At 45.3% G+C, this 20,759-nt stretch overlaps 1 protein-coding gene across 1 annotated transcript; it reads right to left on the reverse strand.

Moving 5' to 3' along the window:
- Positions 1–14,809, reverse strand: HEPACAM (hepatic and glial cell adhesion molecule; the record flags this gene model as incomplete). Its single annotated transcript, XM_011934728.1, has 7 exons — positions 14,319–14,809; positions 3,364–3,705; positions 2,366–2,647; positions 1,973–2,072; positions 1,416–1,489; positions 1,059–1,129; positions 1–117 (listed from the first exon to the last, which is right to left on the reverse strand). Coding segments are annotated over exons 1-7 (1,071 nt in total), but the record flags the coding sequence as incomplete, so codon positions are not given.
- Between the last annotated feature and the right edge of the window lie 5,950 nt (positions 14,810–20,759).

Genomic DNA, 20,759 nt, shown 5'->3' on the forward strand with positions numbered 1-20,759 from the left:
GATGGGCAGCCCTGGCGAGCGGCCGGGCACTGCGGGCGACACGGAGTAGCCGGGCGGGCCGGGCTCCGTCGCGCTTCGAGGCTCCGGGGACGGGTTCTCCTCGGGCTCCGGGGAGTCCTGCAAGGACACGCGCCGCAGGGGTCAGGGGACAGTCACCCCAGCCTGGGAGCGCGCCTGGTGTTAGAGCTTGCTCGAATTTTGAGGGGAGGGACCCAGTTTCCCTCTGCACGCCCACCTCCTGGAAGGCTGCAGGCAGGTCTGGTTTTCCTGGCGATATGCCACACTGAGCATGGGGCCTCCTAGCACGTAATAGGTGTTCAGTAAATGTTGAAATGCGATGATTTGAGTGCTTTTCCCCTTTACTCTCCTCTTTCTACCCATCGTGGAGAGCCTGGGACAGAGTTAGTTGTGGAGTTCTGGGGAAATCACCAGAACTGGTGTCCAAAGACCTAGGTTTGACACCTAGATCTGCCACTCATTGACTTGTTTAATCCTGAGCAAGTCATTTAATCTCACAGCCTTGTTTTTTCTAATCTCTAAAATGTGCATGACACAAATATTTCACAGGGTTATTCTGAGTACTGTAAAGCAGGGGCCCCACCCCCAGGCCGAGGACTGGTACTGGTCTCTGGCCTGTTAGGAACAGAACGACAGAGCAGGAGGTGAGCGGTAGGCCAGAGAGCAAAGCTTCATATGTATTCACAGCCACTCCCCATGGCTTGTATTATCGCCTGAGCTCCGCCTCCTGTCAGATTAGTGGCTGCATTCAATTCTCATAGGAGCACAAACGCTATTGTGAATTGCGCATGCGAGGGATCTAGGTTGCACGCTCCTTATGAGAATCCAATGCCTGATGATCTGAGGTGGAACAGTTTCATCCGGAAACCACCCCCACCACCATCCATGGACAAATTTTCTTCCATGAAGCCAGTCCCTGGCGCCAAAAAGGTTGGGGACTGCTACTATAAAGGGATAGGAATATAGTATGGCTCCCTAGAACCAGGCATATGGGAGGGGCTCACTGCATGTTTCTGGGCACCCAGCCCAGAGCTGCTCACCTTGTCCTTCAGGATATAGAGTGCCATGGGGTTTTTCCGTTCCTGATCACCACTTCGAGGGAGGGTGTCTGCTGCACAGGGGAGAGAAGTGGGTGGCTGGACCAGGTACAAACTCTCCCCACCAGCCGGCACCTACTCTCTGTGCTTCCCAAATGGCCCGCCACAACCTCCACCAACATATCTGAATATCCTGGCTCCTACCTTGGCCAAACCTCTCCCTCCTCTGCAGTCTTCGTGCAGTTGGTGGGGGAAGGGTCCCTGCAGAGCTGTTTTCCTTGTCGCCCAGTTCTGCCTTTTCCCAGCAGCCCACTGATCTGAGTGTTGATGGGATGGGTGAATGGGTGGCTGGGAGCTCACCTTCTGGTTTCATGCGGTCATCATTCTGATCCATGTATTCCAGGGAGTTTTGCTTCTCTAGCTTCTTCTGTTTCCTGTGAATCAATCCAGCCCCACCATGAGCCGAGCTACTGAACATGAGCAGAAGACCTAGCGGGGACACAGGGAGGGATCTGATGGCCATAAAAGAGGCCTTGTGACAGGAAGATGGGCTGGGTACAGTTCATGAGCTTTGGAATGAATCACATCTAGCTTTGCACCTTGAGTCTGTCACTAGCGTTGTGACTGTGGGCAAGTCATTTAACCAATCCTAGTCTCAGTGTCATTATCTGTTAAACTGCAGATAATCATACTTAAAAGGTAGCAGGCTAATCAGCCACAGTGCCTGGCCCCAGAAAAGGTGGTTGGCAAGCGAAAAAACTACTGTTAGTGGTGCTGTGGTTGTGGGGGCTTGGGAGCACAAGATGCTGTTGCATACACAATGGAAGAGTGGACCTCTTGGGAAGAGATGCAGAGCCCTGGGATGAAAGGCATAGGTTTGGGATGGATTGAAGGACTCAGGTGCTCAGGAGAGTTACCCAGACCTTTTGGAAGGTTTCCAGCAGGCACAGACTGTCACCAAGGTCACAAGGAGGAAGATGCCTCCTGTAGACAAGATGATGTAAAGGGAACTTCTTCCTAGGGAGAGAGAGAAGCAGAGAGTCAGGAGGGACTTCAAAGGGGCAAGGTGTGGTAAGCAGAACTTCTGCCATGGAAGCAAGAGAGGGGGAGCCCCAGGCTGCATGCCTTGCTGATGCTGGTGGTGGAGCTTGCACAGAACCCACTGCCCACCTGTTGGTGTCCTCCATGGATAGTTGGCCTATCGCTGTCCCCCTCCCCCCAGTGACATTCTCTGGGATGTCCTCAGTCCCTCATGGTCACCTGCCTCTTGGGGCTTTGAGTCCTAAAGGAAAGCCTGCAGGGAAACTCACTGTATACGGTGATCTTGACAGGCAGGCTGCGGCCCTGGCTGATGGGGTTCTCTACCACGCAGCTGTACAGATCATCGTCCTCCATAAGCACGCGGGTGATGGTGAGCACCTTTTGGTCCGGGGACAGCAGTATTCTCGAGTCATTGAGGAGGGGCTTGCCGTCCTTCAGCCAGGTGTAGCTGGGCTTGGTGCCATTCTCATGTGAGCAGTTCAAGGTGAAGGCCTCGCTGAGTTCCAGCACAGTGGTTGAAGCCACCAATACCTGTGGCCTCGAAATGGGCACTGAGCCACAGGAATGGGGGAGCCTGTGAGTCATTGGCTAAGAAGTGTCTCCCTTCCCCTTTTTAGCTCCTTGCCTTCCAACACACCTTTAACACTACCTTCCAATTCAATCTGTGGGCTGAGAAGACTTCAGACATCCTAAGTCCAGTCCTTTCCCATCACTTATTCATTTGTTTCACTGATTATTTATGGAGCACCAACTAGGCATAGTGGGTACAATGCTGAACAATGCAGACATGGTGTTGCCCTCATTCCCTCTTTCCAAATGCATTCCCATGAACCCTGGGCTTTAATGTCTTACACTGACCCAGCCAGGAAGATATTTTAGTTGGGCTAAGCCTGGGTCCTACTGTTTAGGTTCAAATCTTGGCTCTATCACTTCTAGCTTGTGACCTTGGGCAAGTTATTCCACCTTTCAGTGGCTCACTTTCCTCATCTGCAAAATGGGGATGATGATATTAAGTATCCCCAGATTATTAGAAGCATTAAGTGAATCAACATATGCAAAGCACTTAGAATAGTTTCTGGCACATGGCAATCACTCTACATGTTAGCTGTGCTGTGCCTGTCTGCCAACTTCTAACGTCCACTTGCCTCATTCTCAGCTCCCAAGTGCCTTTTGGGTTGGTTTTCCCTTGGTCTAGCTGGTGCGCTGGGCAGACCCTTCCCCAGTCCCACCTGCCAGTCTTGCCTCTTTCCCTGCCAGAGCACTTTACCATCTACAGTAAGGTTGATGGTCTTTTCCCCAGTGAAGGTGTCGTCGGTGATGGAGATCTCAACCTCATAGGTGCCCTCATCAGCCAGCTGCAGGTCGCTGAGAAGCAGGGAGCCATTTTCAAAGAGCCGGATACGATCTCGATAGTCAGGCCGCAGGGTGCCGATGACCTCCGTGCCAATGGACTGCACCACGGTCACTGGCTTGTCCCGCTTCAGCTGCCACTTCACTACAGGCCTGTCGCTGCTGGTGCTGCTGTACTGCACAGAAAGCAGAGCCGACTTCCCCACGGTGCCGTGGATCAGGCGCACAGGGCTGGTGATGTTCACCCCCTCCAGGGGGTCTGTGAACAGAGGCCCATGAGGAAGAGGGAAGCATCAGACCCTGGGCTCCTTAGCCCACTCCCAACTTTAAGTCCTCTGATCTCCCAAAGCCTCGCCTCTCTGGCTCTTTACTCCCTGCCACTCCTGGCTTCTTAAGCCTGGGTGCTATCTCCTCCCCCATAGTAGCTCTGTGCACTTCTGCCCCTTTGTTCTCTCTCACAGCCACCTCATGGCCTTCAGTCCTTCTTCTACCTGACCCTTTGCCTCTCTGGCACTTTGTCCATTGCCTTTCTCTTGTGGAAGAGTCTAGCACACCCACACCCTATGCGCTCCATTCCTAAAAATATTAGACATCTCCTATCTGCCAGACACTTTTCTTTGTCTTTAGGATATATCAATGAGCAAAGCCGACAAAAATCCCTACCCCCATGAAGCTTATAAGTCATTAGACCTCTGGGTGAATTTGTCAGATCTTCTCGATTGGGGATTGAGAGGATGAGGAGATGGAGAAAGCACGGAACACAGATTCACAAAGAAAGGAGCGGGTCATGAGACAATGGAGTAAAGGGAAAGTTTAGGGGCCTGAAGACAACTTGACCACTTTCTAATTATACCAAGAGCCTCCCCCGTCTTTTTTGCAGATGTGTGTGGTGTCTTACTAGGCCCACTCAGTGCAGAACAGTCCTCCAACCAGGAAGGTGGTTTTGGGAATTCACCCAAACTCCAGCCCAATCTGTACCCCTAGAAGAGGGATTTGGGATGGGCAGAACAAAGAACTTAGAATCAGAAAAGCTTTTTCAGGCTGGGCTCTACCTACCTCTTACTGGCTATGTGGATTTGGGTACATAATCATTTTAAGCCTCATTCTTCTCATTTGTAAAATAAGGATAATAATAACAAGGCTGGGCACGGTGGCTCACGCCTGTAATCATAGCACTTTGGGAGGCCAAGACAGGAAGATCACCTGAGGTCAGGAGTTTGAGACCAGCCTGGCCAACATGGCAAAACCCTGTCTCTACTAAAAATACCAAAAAATTAACTGGGCGTTGTGGCACGCGTCTGTAATCCCAGCTACTCGGGAGGCTGAGACACGAGAATCGCTTGAACCTGGGAGGCAGAGGTTGCAGTGAGCTGAGATAGTGCTGCTGCATTCAAGCCTGGGTGACAGAGGAGGACTCTATCTCAAAAAAAAAAAAAAAAAAAAAAAAAGAAAAAAAACAACAGCAACTGCCTTATCAAGTTCACAAGATTGGAAAGTACAATATGCATATTTGTCATTGTCATATAGCAGATAGCACACAAAATTGAGCAGAGTTTTGGGCCCTATTATTGATACATGACTTAGGAGGGTCCCATCTCCTTGGAGCTCAGATTTCCCATAGATAAAAGGAGTAGTAGGCTGGATGGTCTCATTGGTTTGTTCCAGCCCTGTAATTCTGGGATTTTACCACTTGTCCAATGGATGCCCTATCCAGAGGGCATTTCAGAGACCTCTTAGGAGCTTTGGGACCTGAAAAGATACTGCTATTTGATGTCACCTGGCCTCGTAGAGCAATCCTACCACCTGAAGGAGGGTCTTCTGGAGAGGACGCCAGTTGGGAGCTGAGCTGAATTTAGCTGAATAGGCACATACATGCCAGATTCTCAGTCCTCTGCACCCGCTGCCGCTCCTTTGGCGGTCATTCCCTCTGAAGCTCCCTCTTGCTTTCTCACCCTTATTTCTCACTCTGCTGCTGCTGCCATTCAGTGCTGAGGAAACCGAGCTGTACCTTTTCATTCCTTATTTCTCTCCTTGTGCTTAGAGGGCCAGACCAAACCAAGAGGCAGTTAAGCTAAAAGGTTGGTGGTGAAGATCAAAGCAAATTTTATTTACTAAACATATTAGATCAATTTTTGGAAACAGTGCTTTGCTAAGTAGTAAGCTCCTCATCTTTGGAAATGGCCAAGGAAAGCCCAACTGGCTATTTTTACACTTTGCTGGGCCTCAGCTTCCTCCTCTGTACATTGAAGTAGCAAGACCAGAAGATCTCTAGGGACCTTCTTGGCTCTGACTTTTTTTTTTTTTTTTTTGAGACAAGGTCTCACTCTGTCACCCAGACTGGAGTGCAGTGGCACAACCTTGGCTCACTGCAACCTCTGCCTCCCAGGATCCAGTGAACCTCCCACCTCAGCCTTCCAGGTAGCTGGGACCACAGGCATGTGCTGTCATGCCCAGCTATTGTGTGTGTGTGTGTGTGTGTGTGTGTGTGTGTCTTTTGTAGAAATGGGATTTCACCATGTTGCCCAGGTGGCTGGTCTTGAACTCCTGAGCTCAAGCAATCCACCTATGTTGGACTCCCAAAGTGCTGGGATTACAGGCGTGGGCCACCACACCTGGCCCTAGCTCTGATATTCTACGATCCGCTACCTGCCAGGAATGTTAGAATGATAAAACCTTAAAAGTGGAAGAAACAGGCTGGACGCGGTGGCACACGCCTGTAATCCTAGCTACTCGGGAGGCTGAGGCAGGAAAATCACTTGAACCCAGGAAGTGGAGGTTGCAGTGAGCTAAGATTGCACCACTGCACTCCAGGCTGGGCGACAGAGCCAGACTCCATCTCAAAATAAATAAATAAATAAATAAACAAACAAACAAATAAAGCAGAAGAGACAGTTCTACTGATTAAAGCTGAATGTGTGAATATCATATGCTTGCTGTTGAATGAAAATCTTAATTTGGGGCAAGCAAAATGAACACCATAAACTATTTTCAGACTTTTAAAAATTAATGATACTTTCTTCCCACAAAATCTTAAATAAAAACGGACAAATGAAATATGGTTCCATCTCACCTGCTTTGGTAGAAGAGGTGGTGGGGATGAGTCCTGTCCCCCTCAACAACCCAAGGAGCAACTAGGAATCCCTGCTGGCTCTATGCATCAGATTAAAGTCCATTTGACCACATGATCCATAAGGTTTCTTCCAATTCTTAATTTTTGTGATTAAGAAATTAGGTCCAAGGCATGGCTTGATTTAGAAAAGCAAACTTTCAAATTTCCCTGAGTAGGCAAATAGGCTTTGGTATGTATAACAAGAGGTGGTCCTGAAAAAAGTCATGAGCTTTATTAAAGGCCACTGGGGTGATGATCAAATAGCTAGGGAACATCTACCTCCTTTCTCGGGACCCAGTGTGCAGTAGTATGCTATGTACGTGAGGGTTACATATGCAGAGGCATCCTGGAGTTTAGTAAATTGATGTGTGAAAGGAAAATAAATCTTGGGGCTCCAAAATCACTAAGCTAAAGGGAAAAGTCAAGCTGGGAACTGCTTATAGCAAACCTGCCTCCCATTCTATTCAAAGTCACCCCTCTGCTCACTGAGATAAATGCATATCTGATTGCCTCCTTTGGAAAGACTAATCAAAAAAAGAAACTCAGAATAATGCAACCATTTGTCTCTTATCTGCCTATGACCTGGAAGCCCTCTCCCCACTTAAGAGTTGTCCCACCTTTCTGGACCGAACCAACGTTCGTCTTACATATGTTGATTGATGTCTAATGTCTTCCTAAAATGCATGAAACCAAACTGTGCTCTGACCACCTTGGGCACATGTCATCAGAACTCCCTGAGGCTGTGTCACAGGCGTACGTCCTCAACTTTGGCAAATAAACTTTGTAAATTAACTGAGACCTGTCTCAGATATTCGGGGTTCACAGGTATAATGACCCCAAGCACCAAACTTTGAGGATTCTCATTTCCTTTTTCTAGAGTCCAGACAGTGACAACCTCAAAAACAAGTGGAAGGGATTTCCCCTTTCGCTTCTATCTTCTGTGGCCTCCTGGAGCTTTCCTGGCTTCCATGCTCTCCTGTCCCATCCAAAGTCCTAGGAGCCTTTTCACTATGTATTTCTCCCTGAAGCCTTTCTGCCAATTTAAAGTTGATTTATTCTGGATAAAAATATTGGAGGAGTTATGGCCTACAGATTGCCTGAGGCCTTACCCTCCTTTAGATAAGTCCCCTCATCATGCCTGTGAACATGGGCATGTCCGTGGGTCAAGAGGATGTATCACATGTGTTCATAAGTGAATGAAGGAGTGTTTCTTGAAAGCTGACAGAGCAGTTTGCTGAGCAAACACTGTTTCCCAAAAACTGTAGCCAAAATCATGCTCTGTATTAAGTTCAGGGTTCCACAACTTTCAAGGGACACAGAGAACTGGGACAGGAGCCAAAGCATGACACAGAAATGAGGAAATAGCTCACAACTAAGGTCCAGAGTGGAAATAAAAGGACTAGGACTGCTCAACCTTGAGAATCGATTAACTTAATCATTGTCTCCAAGGCATCATAATGTAGAAAGTTTCTGTTCCCACCAGAGGCTGAAGAAAAGGAAATGAGAGCTCAGCAAGTTGTACCTTATCAACCTCAACAATGCAGTACTGGAGTAGGTCAGTGGGCACTCCTCAAGTAGGATTTTGAGCTGCTGTGATGCTGGGGAATGTCAAACTTTAGGGTATAAGAATGCACCTGCAGATAGCCTTGGCTTTTCTTAATAGGGTAGTCCCTTAGAGAAATCACCATCCACTCATTTTTATGTGTTCCCTTTCCTGAGCCAAAGTTTCCTTTCGCCAGTATTTGTCTTAAATTTACCTTTTAAAAGTGCCAATGTGGGTAGTGCCAAATATGTGTTCTAGGACTTGGTCTATACACACCTTATCCATATTCCTAACACCAAAGGCTGCTGCCATGTCCCTTTTCATCTGAAAAGTTTTTGGTTTAGTTTGGGTCTGTCTCCACAAAGAAGTCTCTTCATCCTTTTGGCCACCATAGATACCCTTCCTTGGGCTTTCTCCAACTGTATTATTTCCTTTTATGGTGTGGTAGCCAGAACTGCATCTAATAATCCAAGGGCAGAACACCTTGGTTTCCTAAAAGGAAAACACATTGTTTCTGCTTTTGGTTTTTAATATTATTCCTAATTAATGAGGATCTCAGAAAACTACCCCCTTCCTCTGCTGTTACTGTATAGGTGCCTCACTTATTGTGTGGATGTTGGGGCTACTGTGTTGTACTCTTATGTTGTTATCCTGTTGAGGCCTATAAGTCATTTGAAGCGCCAATTATTCAGGGGTGTGAGAGAAAACCAGGAAACAGAAGCTGTGAAGAAGGCTTTTGGGATCCAGGAGGAAAGTAGCTGGTAGCTTTTTATCTACAATCTAAGGAGTGTAGATGTTCAGGAATGTGTACCTAGTTAATAGGTATCAAGATGGCACACAGAGATTTACCATGTTTGTGGACCGGAACAGTCACTCTTGTTAAGCTGTCAATTCTCCTAAACTGATTTATAGTTTAATACAATGCCAATCAAGATCCCAGGAGGTTTACTTTGTGATCTTGACACAAAGATAGACAAATAGATCAATAGAAAGTCTGAAAACAGACTTAGATATTATTGCTTAAATGATGACAAAGGTGATACTGCAGTGCACGGAGAAAAGTTCTTTTCACAAAATAGTGCTGGGCCATGTAGGATAAAAATGAATTGACCCTTACCTCACACCTTACACAAACATTACTTTTGGATGGATCGCAGATCTAAATATGAAAGGTAAAACAACAACGTTTGAAAAAGAAAACAGACTATGTCCTTGACTTGAGGGCAGACACAGATCTCATATAAAGGACACAAAAGTGGACACATATAAAGGACACATCTCATATAAAGGACACATCAAAGAAGGAAATGATACATTAGACTCAATAAAATTAAGAGCTTCTATTCATCAAAAGATACTATTGTGAAAATGAAAGGCAAACCATAAAGTGGGAGGAGATATTTGCAATACATATATCCTAAAAAAGGCTCATAAGCAAAATATATAATGTAAACTCCCACAAGTTCACAATTTTAAAGAAATTCAAACAACACAATAGGAAAATTGGCACATTAATTTTAATAGAAATACAATTTAAAATTTTTTTTTTTCCAGCAACAAGGTGTCACCCTGTTTCCCAGGCTGGACTGCAGTGGCGTGACCATACCTCACTGCAGCCTCAAACTCCTGGGCTCAAGATATTCTCTTGTCTCAACCTCCCAAGTAACTGGGACTACAGGAACACACCACCACATTCAGCTAATTAAAAAAAATTTTATAGGGAAGAGGTCTTACTACATTGCCCAGGCTGGTCTTGAACTCCTGGCCTCAAGCAATCTTTATGCCTTGGCCTCTTAAAGTGCTGGGATTACAGATGTGAGCCATCATACCAATCTTAAACCAGAATTTGATACTAGTTCATACCCACTAGGATGGCCAAAAGGAGAAAAAGAAAATACAATTATCGGGAAGATATGGATCATCTGAAACTCTCATACACGTTGATAGGAGCGTAAACTGATATATTCATTTTTGAAAACCGTTTGGCCATATCTATGAAAGCTAAACACACAAATACCCTATAATTAAGCAATTCTACTCCTAGGTGTATCCCCGAATGGTGTAACACGTACCATTATAGGATGTATAATAGTAACAACTCTATTCATAAAGCCCCAACGGGGCTAAGTTGGTTGGGCTGGTTTGGAAACAACCAAAGTGTCTATCAAAGTTGAATAGAGAAATAAATTGTGGCATATTCATACAATGGAATACTATACAGCAGTGAGACCAAACAAACTAAGACAACAACATAGATGAATCCTACAAACTTGATGTTCAGACATAGAAGATTGAATACATATGATACCACTTATAGAAAGACATGCAAAATTAATTTGCATTAGAAGTTAGGATACCACTATAATCCCAGAGGGAAGACAGTAGTAACTGAGATAGTATGAGGGTGATTCTGAGGTGCCAAAATGTTGTTTCTTGATCTGGGGGTTGATTACATGGGTTTGTTAACTTTTTAAAGGCTCACCAAACTGTATCTTTATGCTAAATGTACTTTCTTCTATGTAATTTTTAATAAACAATTTAAAAAATGACAGCACCTGCAATGTGGGGGTGAACTTGGGGCTAAAGAGCATGGAACCCAGGTAAGAGACTTGTTTCTATTGGGTGCCTAGAGGACGGAATCTCTTGTATTCCAGACAATAAAACCATGGAAATCAGATTACCTAGATTTATGGCATGCTGTGCCTATGTCTGTCAGTTAATGTCCTGGTCTCTAGAAAATTCTTATTTGAATGTTTCATAAATTGGAATTAAAAAATTGGGAAATAAAAATGATGAATTTAGAAAAGCTTCATTTGTCCACGTCAGGGCCAGAGTGTTACTGTGTGCTCCGTGACGCCTCAGGGCTAGCTTGGTAGTGTCTGCCATAGTACAAGATTAAGGTAAATCTTGGGGAACCAGGGCCACATGGTCCAGTCTCCCTTTTAGTGCCAATCTTAAAAACTACATTTCCCAGCCAGCTTCCCTTGCTGTGAAGTATGGCCATTTGACTGAGTCGTAGCAAAGAGAACTAGTGCAAGTGATACATATCACTTACAGACCTTGTTTAGCAAAGTCTTCCTTGTATGTCTCTCCGTCAAAAAAATAAAACAAAATTCTCTACCTGGAAGAAAAGAAGATAAACCTCATGGTGATCTTTGGAAGCACATGTCAAAGTTGATTGGCTTGGTCCCTGAAAAACTTCATGGAGTAGAGTCCTTCCTCTTCCCAGGCCTAGTCTGAAACTACAATGGACTATCACATAGTTAATGCCGGGAACTGAAAATTTGGAATTTATTGTTCCCAGAAGCAGACATTTTCCTAAATAATATATTAGGGATGGGAGGGATTCCTTCTAGAATCTCAGCTCTTATTACTCTTTAGTCCACAGCAGTACAATGGCCTCCCCCAGCACTTACCTCTTATCTATCATAGGTCATTAACTAATATCCTATTAGCATAACTTACATTATAATTTTTTTTTTTTTTTGAGAAAGGTTCTCGCTCTGTCACCCAGGCTGAAGTGCAGTGACATGATCATGGCTCATTGCGGCCTTGACCTCCCTGGTTCAAGCAATCCTTCCACCTCAGCCTCCTGAGTAGCTGGAACTACAAGCGTGCACCACTAGGTCTGGCTAATTTTTACATTTTTGTAGAGATGGGGTTTCGCCATGGTACCCAGGCTGGTCTCGAACTCCTGGGCTCAAGCCATCCACCTGCCTAGGTCTCCCAAAGTTCTGAGATTACAAGCATGAGCCACCACTCCTGGCCACATTTAGAATGTTTTGGTGTATTTACTAAGTTACATTTTTCCACATACAATATCCTTGATCACCTTTTGTTTTGTCCCAGTCTTACTGACTGACGTGATCTTTCTGTAATTTTTTTCCTTACCATTTGATGACCAGAAAGAGTTTAGGGTCATCTCTGCTTTGTATATTTGTGTCGTTCCTATTCTCAACCGACTATCTCCATACCTTCAGCTCTCGTTATTTCTTCAGCTCATTGTCATTTCATCAAAGCCAACAGTAACTTCTTAATTGCCTTATCCAATGGGCTCTTTCAGGTCTTTGTCACATTGGATCTCTTTGACACATTCGATGGTGTTGATTTACTCTTGAAAACTCTCAACTTCCTTGATTTTCTGGACAGTACCACAGGCAGTGGTACTTCTGTCTCTCTGACTGCTCCCTCTTTGTCTCCTTAATAGGCATTTCTTCCTCTGCCTTCCTCTACAAATCTTGAGGTTACATGATGTTTCATTTTCATCCCATGTTTTTCCCCTCCTAAGTAATATTATCTATTTTTATTGTTTTAACTCTCACTTATGGGCTGACAGCTGCCAAATACCTCTCTCCAACCCTGACCTCTCTGCCACTCAACTCCAGGCTATATAACATCTTCACACAGAAGCCTCATAGGTATTTCAGTCTAAACATGTATGATACTCATTTTTTTGTTTAAGGTTTCACATAGCAATCCTCCTTCCCTAAACCCTCCTACTTCCTACAGGTCACTAGCTCCTGACTTTACCTCTAAAACATTTTCTCAGCGTGCCTCATTCCCTCTATCTTTATTATAATTTCAGTCCATGTTATCTCTCTTATTTCTCTCCTGATCTATTGCAATAGCTTTTTGACCTGTGTTCCCCTCAAATTCATACGCTGAAGTCCTAACCCCCAAGTACTTCAGAATGTGATCTTATTTGTCAATGGGGTTACTGCAGATCTAATAAGAAGGGATCATAATGGAGTAGGCTGGACCTAATGTAGTATGTGTCCTTATAAAAAGGGGAAATGTGGACACAGACATGCAAACACGGAGAATGCCATACCAAGACTGGAGTGATGCTGCCACAAGCCAAGGAATTACCAGAAGCTAGGAGAGAACCCTAAGGCAGAACCCTCCCTAGAAGCTTCAGAGAGAGCATGGCCCTGCTGACACCTCAGTCTCCCACTTCTGGCTTCCAGGACTTTGAGATAATGCATTTCTGTTGTTTAAGCCACTCGGTTTGTGGCATTTTGTTACAGGAACCCTAGAAAATGAATGCAAACTTCCTTTCTTATTTTATTTGCCTCCAGTTTCCCCTGCGATGGCCCCCTGCAGACTGAGTAACCTATCTGAAAGGTATGTGTAACCCTGACAGTCCCCAAATTAGAAACCACTCACTCCCCCACCTCTCAACCCCCAGGTTATGAGTCTGGTTTACAAAGCTCTTGCCTAACTCAATTCATGCTTTTCTCTCCAGCAGTGATGAACTGCCGGGCTCCAACTAAACACTTGATGTTATTTCAAGCTGTTGACCTTTGCTCATTTCCCAACCCTAACACCCACTTATACTCCTACCTTTTTTCCCCATCTTTTAAAATTCAGTGCACACATTCCTTCTACCAGAAAACCTCCCCCTGATATTCCTACACCCTGTGTCCTACCCTACCACCCCCTCCTCCACCAGCACCACCTTCCCAGATGGGGTAGGTGACCTTTCTCTGATTGCTATGCATTCTCTGCATAATTGACTTATGATAGTTCCTGCAGTTTAGTAAAAAGATCTCTGCATCTGTTTGCCCCACTAAGTTGTGAATTCCTCGGCACTCTGTAACTGTGTGTGTGTGTGTGTGTGTATGTGCATATGTGTATGTATTCATAAATAGGTATACTTAAATAAGATCACTTCTCAAAGGATTGGTAGGGGGCGGTAGAGGAGGTAAGCAGCTATGGAGTGGAGTGAATTATGGATAGGTGGGTATGCCTATCCCACACTAGGAGGTTCATTATCTCCAAAGATTCTTTCATCTGCCTTACTCTTTCACACTCAGAGAGGCCAGAGTCGGGGACTGGGGAGGTACAAAAAGAAGATTTCCCCTACCCCCGCCCCTCAAGCCCCACCACAATCCCTTGGAAAGAATGCCGGACTGGCCCACGCCAAGAAGTCATCCCATACGAAATGGCCCAGTGCCCGCCATCTAATGTACTGAATGCCGTGGGAGCTCCAAAGTCATGCAGCCTTTTGGGGGAAGGGGGCAGGGGCCGCGCGGGAGGCACACGGAATAAAGAAATATGTTCAACACTAATGCCTGAATTCCCTGAGATGCTTCCCACGGCAGCTGAGCTCTCCCCCACTCCCGCCCCAAAGGCATTCAGGCCCTCCACTCTCTCCTCCCTCTGCTGCAAAAGCCCCGGGTCCTTTCTTCAGACCCTTTCTTACCCTCTGGCCTCCTACCTGTCTGGATCAGAAGAAGGTAGACAAAAGGAGCGAGGTGCAGGGCCCTGGAGGCTCTGGACAGGGCTCCCCTTTCTCTCTTCATTTTGGATGGCGTTCTCCAGCTCTAGTGGAGACAATTAGCATGATTTCTCCACTCTGGGCACGTCCCCTTTGTACCACTCGGAGTTTCTCTGCCCGAACACAACCCTGCCAACTTCCCTCTGAATACACAGAGCTCTGTGTATTGCTGGACTTGTTCTTTCCTCTCCCTCAGACCTGGCATTTTCTAGTTTCCTAGCCCTACATCCCCAGTTTGGAAGCGGGTATCTGCTTAAGAGATAATCTCCCACTCAGGTTCCACCATGGGGGGCACCGGCAGCCCGGCAGTTGGTTGCTTGTGGGTGCTGAGTCCCACTACCTGGGGAGATGAGGATCCGGACTCAGAGCACTGAGCTGGGATACACACTTAACTGGACTTTGTGTCCCAACCTTCCCTGTCTCCACCTCACAGTCCTTCTCCCTGAGGAGGAGGGTACATGCCAGGACAGACCTCCAATAAGCTCTGAAAAGGGAGGGAGAAGAGCTTTTAAAAAGCTGGGAAGTGGAAGACTCCAGAGAATTGCTGAAGAAATGGAAAACCCCATTTCATCCCAAAGGAAGAAGACTGGCACAGCTTGAATTCTATTATATTTATACTTGTCTTTCTCTGGCTTGGAATTTTCTCTTCTATCATAGAACCACATAGATGCTGGAGACTTCTTTCCAGAAGCCACTCTGTTCATTCCCCTGCTTTCAGCCAATTTTCTAGAACATGTCAGAGCAAAATGAAGGTAATGTCCTAATAGCCAGCATCCTAGGGTTCTGTTATCAGCTTAACAGCCTAGCTGTGCGCTCCTGTCTCGAGGCTGTGAAGAGGAGAAACACCCTAGCTCCACTCTGACCCCCACTCACGTGTTCACACCTTTTCATGAGGAATGGATGCCTAGTAACTGTGATCTTGGGATGGGCTTGCAACCTCTTTGAGCCTCCAATTTCTCATCTGTAAAATGGGGAAAATAATAGCTTTCTTGAGGGGAATTGTTGGGAGGATTGACGAAGATTTGGTACAGAAGAGTACCTAGCAAATCTTTTGTTACAGACATGACATTTTAAACTTTTTAAAAATCGCCTTTTCTTGTTTCTTTTTTCATTCCTGCTGGGATCTTTATATTTTTGGGAGACCAAACTTCACAACTTCCTTCTTGATCATCCCTAAACCCTGGTCTTGGTTTTGTAAATGCAGCAATTATCTCTCTAAATATTCTTTTTACATACTGGAGAAAGCCTGAGTAGGTCAACTTTCCAGAACTGAAGCATTATTACATAGCCCTTCTGAGCCTCGGCAGAGGGAGAAGAGTTGGGAGGCACTGAACTTCACAGAACTCTCCGAAAACATTCTGAAATATATAAAGGGGATTCTTTTTTCCTTTTGCATTTCGGTGTTTATGACTTTTCCCTAGACAACTCAAGGCACCTTTCTTCTACTGGAAGAGCTAATGTTATTATAGCAGTACACAAAAAGAAAGAGTCAATATTCGGCTTCTGACATTTAAAATAGCATTTCAAAGTCCATAGTAAGATGAAAGGCTTCGCCAGTCTTTGTAAGTGACAAAGGAGTATTCTAATTTCTTTTATCTACCCCTTGACATATCATAGATCAGCCTGTGGACTGGATCTCAGAGTCCTTCTGGAGTGTAGATAAATGGCCCCTTTGCCTGTGATAGCTGGGCCTTGAGGCTTATGGATGGGAGTAAAAGGAGGATGCGGTGTTTGGAAAATAGAAAGCCTGAAGTCTGCCCTTGTTATCCTGAAGCACTGTGGAAAGAAAAATGTGCTAGAGGGAGACTAAGAGGATCTAAGTTCTCAATATCCCCACTTCCCTGCCCCAGAGGTGGCTCTTTATATCTGCACAGAATTTGCAAGGGTTTCTAGGTTTCCAGCAGCCCTTGAGGAGACTCAGAAGTGCCGAGAGGATAAAGAACTGGCAGGAAGCAGAAGACTGAGCAAAGGCACTGCCATGTACGGGGATTCTGAGGCCAGCGGCAACAGCTGGGGCCACCTACTGCTGTGGTGGGAGCCTCAGGTAGCTCACCAGGCCAGGAAAAAATGTTGACTCCGAGTAGAGACTGGTGGGTGGCCTAAGAATACCACGCAGGTCCATAGACACCGTCTCCCTCTGTTGCCACAAGGTTACCTCAGCCACACCACCTATATTTACCCCAACTCTTATTAGAGAGGAGCTGGTGTTGGGAGAGGACATTGGAAAGACTGCTTGAACAATGGCCTGAGCTGTCCAAGCAGAGACTGAGCTACCTAAAGACAGTGTGAAAATGGTTGGATCAGACTGGGCTTACTGAGATGGAGTGATATTTTCCTCTGCTACTCTGGGGGGTGAGAGGCTCATGTGGAAGATCACAGCAACTACAAAGACATAAAGGCTTTCCCTTTCCTTTGTACGTCTGAATGTACAAGGAGCAATTTTGCAATCTTGCTTCCAGTGAATGAGTAGGCCTTTAGAAACTTATAATCATCTACTTATGTGCCTTTCTCTCCTAACAAAGAGTTCTTTGATTTAAGAGCTGTCTTATTTGTCTCTTTGTCCATAGTACCAAATACAGGGCAGGCACACAGTAGGTGCTCAACAGGCAGTTGCCAAATATTGAATGGATAAGCCCTTGCCTTAGTTCCTTTAGAGGGGCTTCTCAAGCAGCTGGACAACTAGGGGTTGTGGGGGTGAGCAAGGGAGTGAGGCTACAGTTTGTGGACACATATGAAGCACCCCTTGGGAATTCCCAGAAACAACCGGGGCTCACTTTGAGTGGGGACACTGATCCAATAGGCAATTGACTTACAGAAACATAAATAACAGCCTCACACATGACACAGAGTGTTGATCTCAGCTGTCTTGGCTCGCCTTATGTTATCCTTCCTTGTGTTCTTTGAGTTTTTTCCTCTGGGTGTGTCTGTCTCATGTAATTGTTGATGATGCTGGCTGTTTTATTTTTTTAAAGGGATATTCTGACTATTAATGTCACATTTCTTTAAGGTCAAAAATATATTTATATTTGTTAGTCCACATGTCCAATTTTTGGATCAGAAAGTGTGGTTATTGTGGCCATTTCCTCATGAGCCTGCAAGCCTTTCTGGAGCAGGCAACGTAATTCTTCATTCCTCTGGGTCTCCCCATGGGGCCCAATTCTGAGCTCTGCATAACGAGGCTGCTCCAACAATGGTGTCGACAAACTGCTTGACTGATGGCAGTCATCCCTTGCTCAGCCAAGGCCCACAGCCCTGCCTTTCCTGAGCACTCTGACAGATTCATTTCTGAGGGCACTGTCCTCTTCTGAGCAGCGTAGCCCAGTTCTCTTGGCCCCTTCGCTGCACACAGTTGCTTCAGAGTACTCCTTATTTGGAAACCCCTCTGGGGCTCTGGAAACTGGACTTCTCTCCCCTGCAACAGCGGCAGCCCTGGCTGCTGGTCCTCACACCTCTGCACTGAACACCCAGACAGAGCCCCTGCAGCTCAAGATGGAGCACCTCAACACAAATGCATCCACCAACAGAAACTCAGAAGTATCTGTCTCTAGAATGGGAGGAAGGAGGAAGCTAGTGATTTTAACCAAATCACCATCCGATGCAAACCTCTGTGAGAGCAGGCCAAAACAACAAATAAACAAACAAAAAAGGAGGCTAAGAAATTGTAAAACTGAACTCTATCTTCTGAGAACTGAAGGTCTTGTAACAGTCACAGAGCAGCGGACTCACTGTGCAGCAAGAGACACTTAACGATAACCTTGTCTCACTTCTCCATTTTTTCAGATGAGGAAACCAAGGAGTAGCGGGGTTAAGTAATTTGCCCAAAGGTAAATGGCTATCTACTGATGGACCCTGGACTCCCAATATTACTTAAAAACACATGAACAAGCAAAAATCATTTAAAAATTACTTAATAGTAAAGGCAAGAAAAAATAACACACACATGAATGACATGTGAATAAGTACCATTTTAAGTAATTCTACTATGAGAAGTAAGAGTGTCCCCACCCACCTGGCCTGTTCCTCTGTCTCCAGAGAATAATGGTAATACTACAAGAGAGGTTTAGAAATCATGCTTACTAATAATATCCCATTAGTGGTGACTTTTATGTTTAGCATGCCTCCTCCTCCCCTTCATTCACTTCCTGCTATTAATTGAGTCATATCTGTCTCCTCCACTAAATCATGAATCATTATTGGTAGCAGAATGAGAAAAAGCCTTCCAACTAATGGCACCAAAATTCCTGTGAGTGAGGAAATTTTCTTTAGCGAGAAAGTTACCTTGATATGCCACATGAAGTAGAAGGTAAGACCTTGAGCATTAAGAGTCAAGGAACACAAAGATAAATTGCTCCTCGTCAGAAATAAAGAGGAATTTGGGGGCAAAGAAAGTACAAAGAGAAGAGAGATGAAGACAGGAAGAGGGGATGGTGGGGAATTGAAGAAAATTTAAGAGCAGCTTGCATTGTTACACTGTATACCTCCCCTCCTTTGTCTTCTTCAAAACTTCAACTTGAAGAAAACTTCTTCTTCAAAACTTTACTACACTCAAATGCAGCATGTATGTGTGCTTCTAGCCAATAAAATATGGCAAAGGTGATGGGATAGGCACTCTCTTGATTAGGTTACAACATGGAAGACATAAACCAGAGAGAGATTGTCTAGTGTACTACCATGGCATGAGAGGCCCCTGTGGCAAGGAACTGCTGGCCTCCTCTAGGAGCTGAGAGCAACTGTCAGTCAACAGCCAGCAAAGGAAAAAAACAAAACAAAAAAAGGAACCTCAGTGCTACAACCACAAGGAACTGAATTCTTCCACAGCCATATGAGCTTGGAAGAGGCCCCCCACCGCCAGGCTTCAGAAAGGAACTTGGACAGCTGACACTTTAATTGAAGTCTGGTGAGAGACGCTGAGCAACAGACCTATCTAAGCTGTGCATGAACTCCTGACCCAAAGAAACTGTAAGAAAATAAATGTATTCTGCCAGGCATGGTGGTTCATGCCTGTAATCCCAACACTTTGAGAGGCTGAGGCAGGTAGATGGCTGGAGCCCAGGAGTTGGAGACCAGCCTGGGTAACATGCAAAACCCTGTCTCCACAAAAAATACAAAAAATTAGCCAGGCATGATGGTGTGTGCCCAGTGACTCTGGAGGCTGAGGTGAGAGGATCCTTTGAGCCCAGGAGGTTGAGGCTCCAGTGAGCTGAGATTGTACCACTACACTCCAGCCTGGGTGACAGAGCCAGAACCTGTCTCAAATAATAATAATTCATGTATGCTGTTTTAAGCTGCTAAATGTGCAGTATTTGTTATGTAGCATAGAAAATGAATACAATTAGCATGTGTGCATTTATACTGACAAAGAGGACTGAGTTCTAGGTTTGGTACAACATGGTATGGAAAAAGGACGGCATATGTAGAACTGTGAAATGAGTTCTAAAGTGACTAATTCAGGTGAAGCAGGAGAATGGAGTCAGGGATGATCGTGAAAACCTAGGCCTTCAAAAATTTGAAGAAATATTGGTATCTTAATTTGGGTTTCCTCACAGGCAAATTCTAAGTCAAGAAGTCAAATAGTTTATCCAAAAGGTAATTACAGCAGAACCAGGTAGTACATTGGGGGAATGAAACTGGAAGGAAAGGAAGCCAGTAAAGGCTGCATATAAAGCAAATCACTATTGTGGGCAGCTAGAGCTTATTCCTGGGAGCCCTGCGTGGTAGTAAAGAATATGCCTCCTAGGGGATAGGGAGCTGGGGTATTTATCCACCAACTGCCATCAGATATGAGCTAAGGGGCTGCTTCTGAGGGGTAAGGAGAGGTTAATTTCTGAGGCTTCTTACCTCCCTGTTCTGTTTTTTTTCTGTCTCTTTCTCTCTTTCTCTCTCTCTCTCTGTGTGTGTGTGAGAGAGAGAGAGAGAGACACAGACACAGCGACACTCCACATGACACACTGAAAAACAAAAAATATATATATATACACACACACATATATATATATTTGCTTATTTATTTCTTCCAACCCTATCTTACAAACAAGAAAACAAACTTCTGAGAGGTCAGCAGCTTGTTGAGGTCACATAGCTGTTAAACGGCAGAATTTGGATTAGATCCCAGACTGATCACCAAAAAAGCTTAGGCTTTTGACCAACCCCTAATGCACCAGTAGGAAGTCCTCCTCCTGGTATAAGCTTTTACCGTCCAGGATCTACTCCCTGACTAAGCTCTGGATACGAATCAGCCCTCTCTCCCCACTCCTTGGACCTGCTGGTATTGGTGAAGGTATTTTCCTTTTCTTTTTCTTTTTCTTTTTTTTTTTTTTTGAGATAGAGTCTTGCTGTGTCACCCAGGCTGGAATGAATGCAGTGGCATGATCTCTGCTCACT

The sequence above is a fragment of the Colobus angolensis genome, unplaced genomic scaffold, assembly GCF_000951035.1.
Source record: "Colobus angolensis palliatus isolate OR3802 unplaced genomic scaffold, Cang.pa_1.0 Scaffold137, whole genome shotgun sequence".
NCBI classification, from domain to species: Eukaryota; Metazoa; Chordata; class Mammalia; order Primates; family Cercopithecidae; genus Colobus; species Colobus angolensis.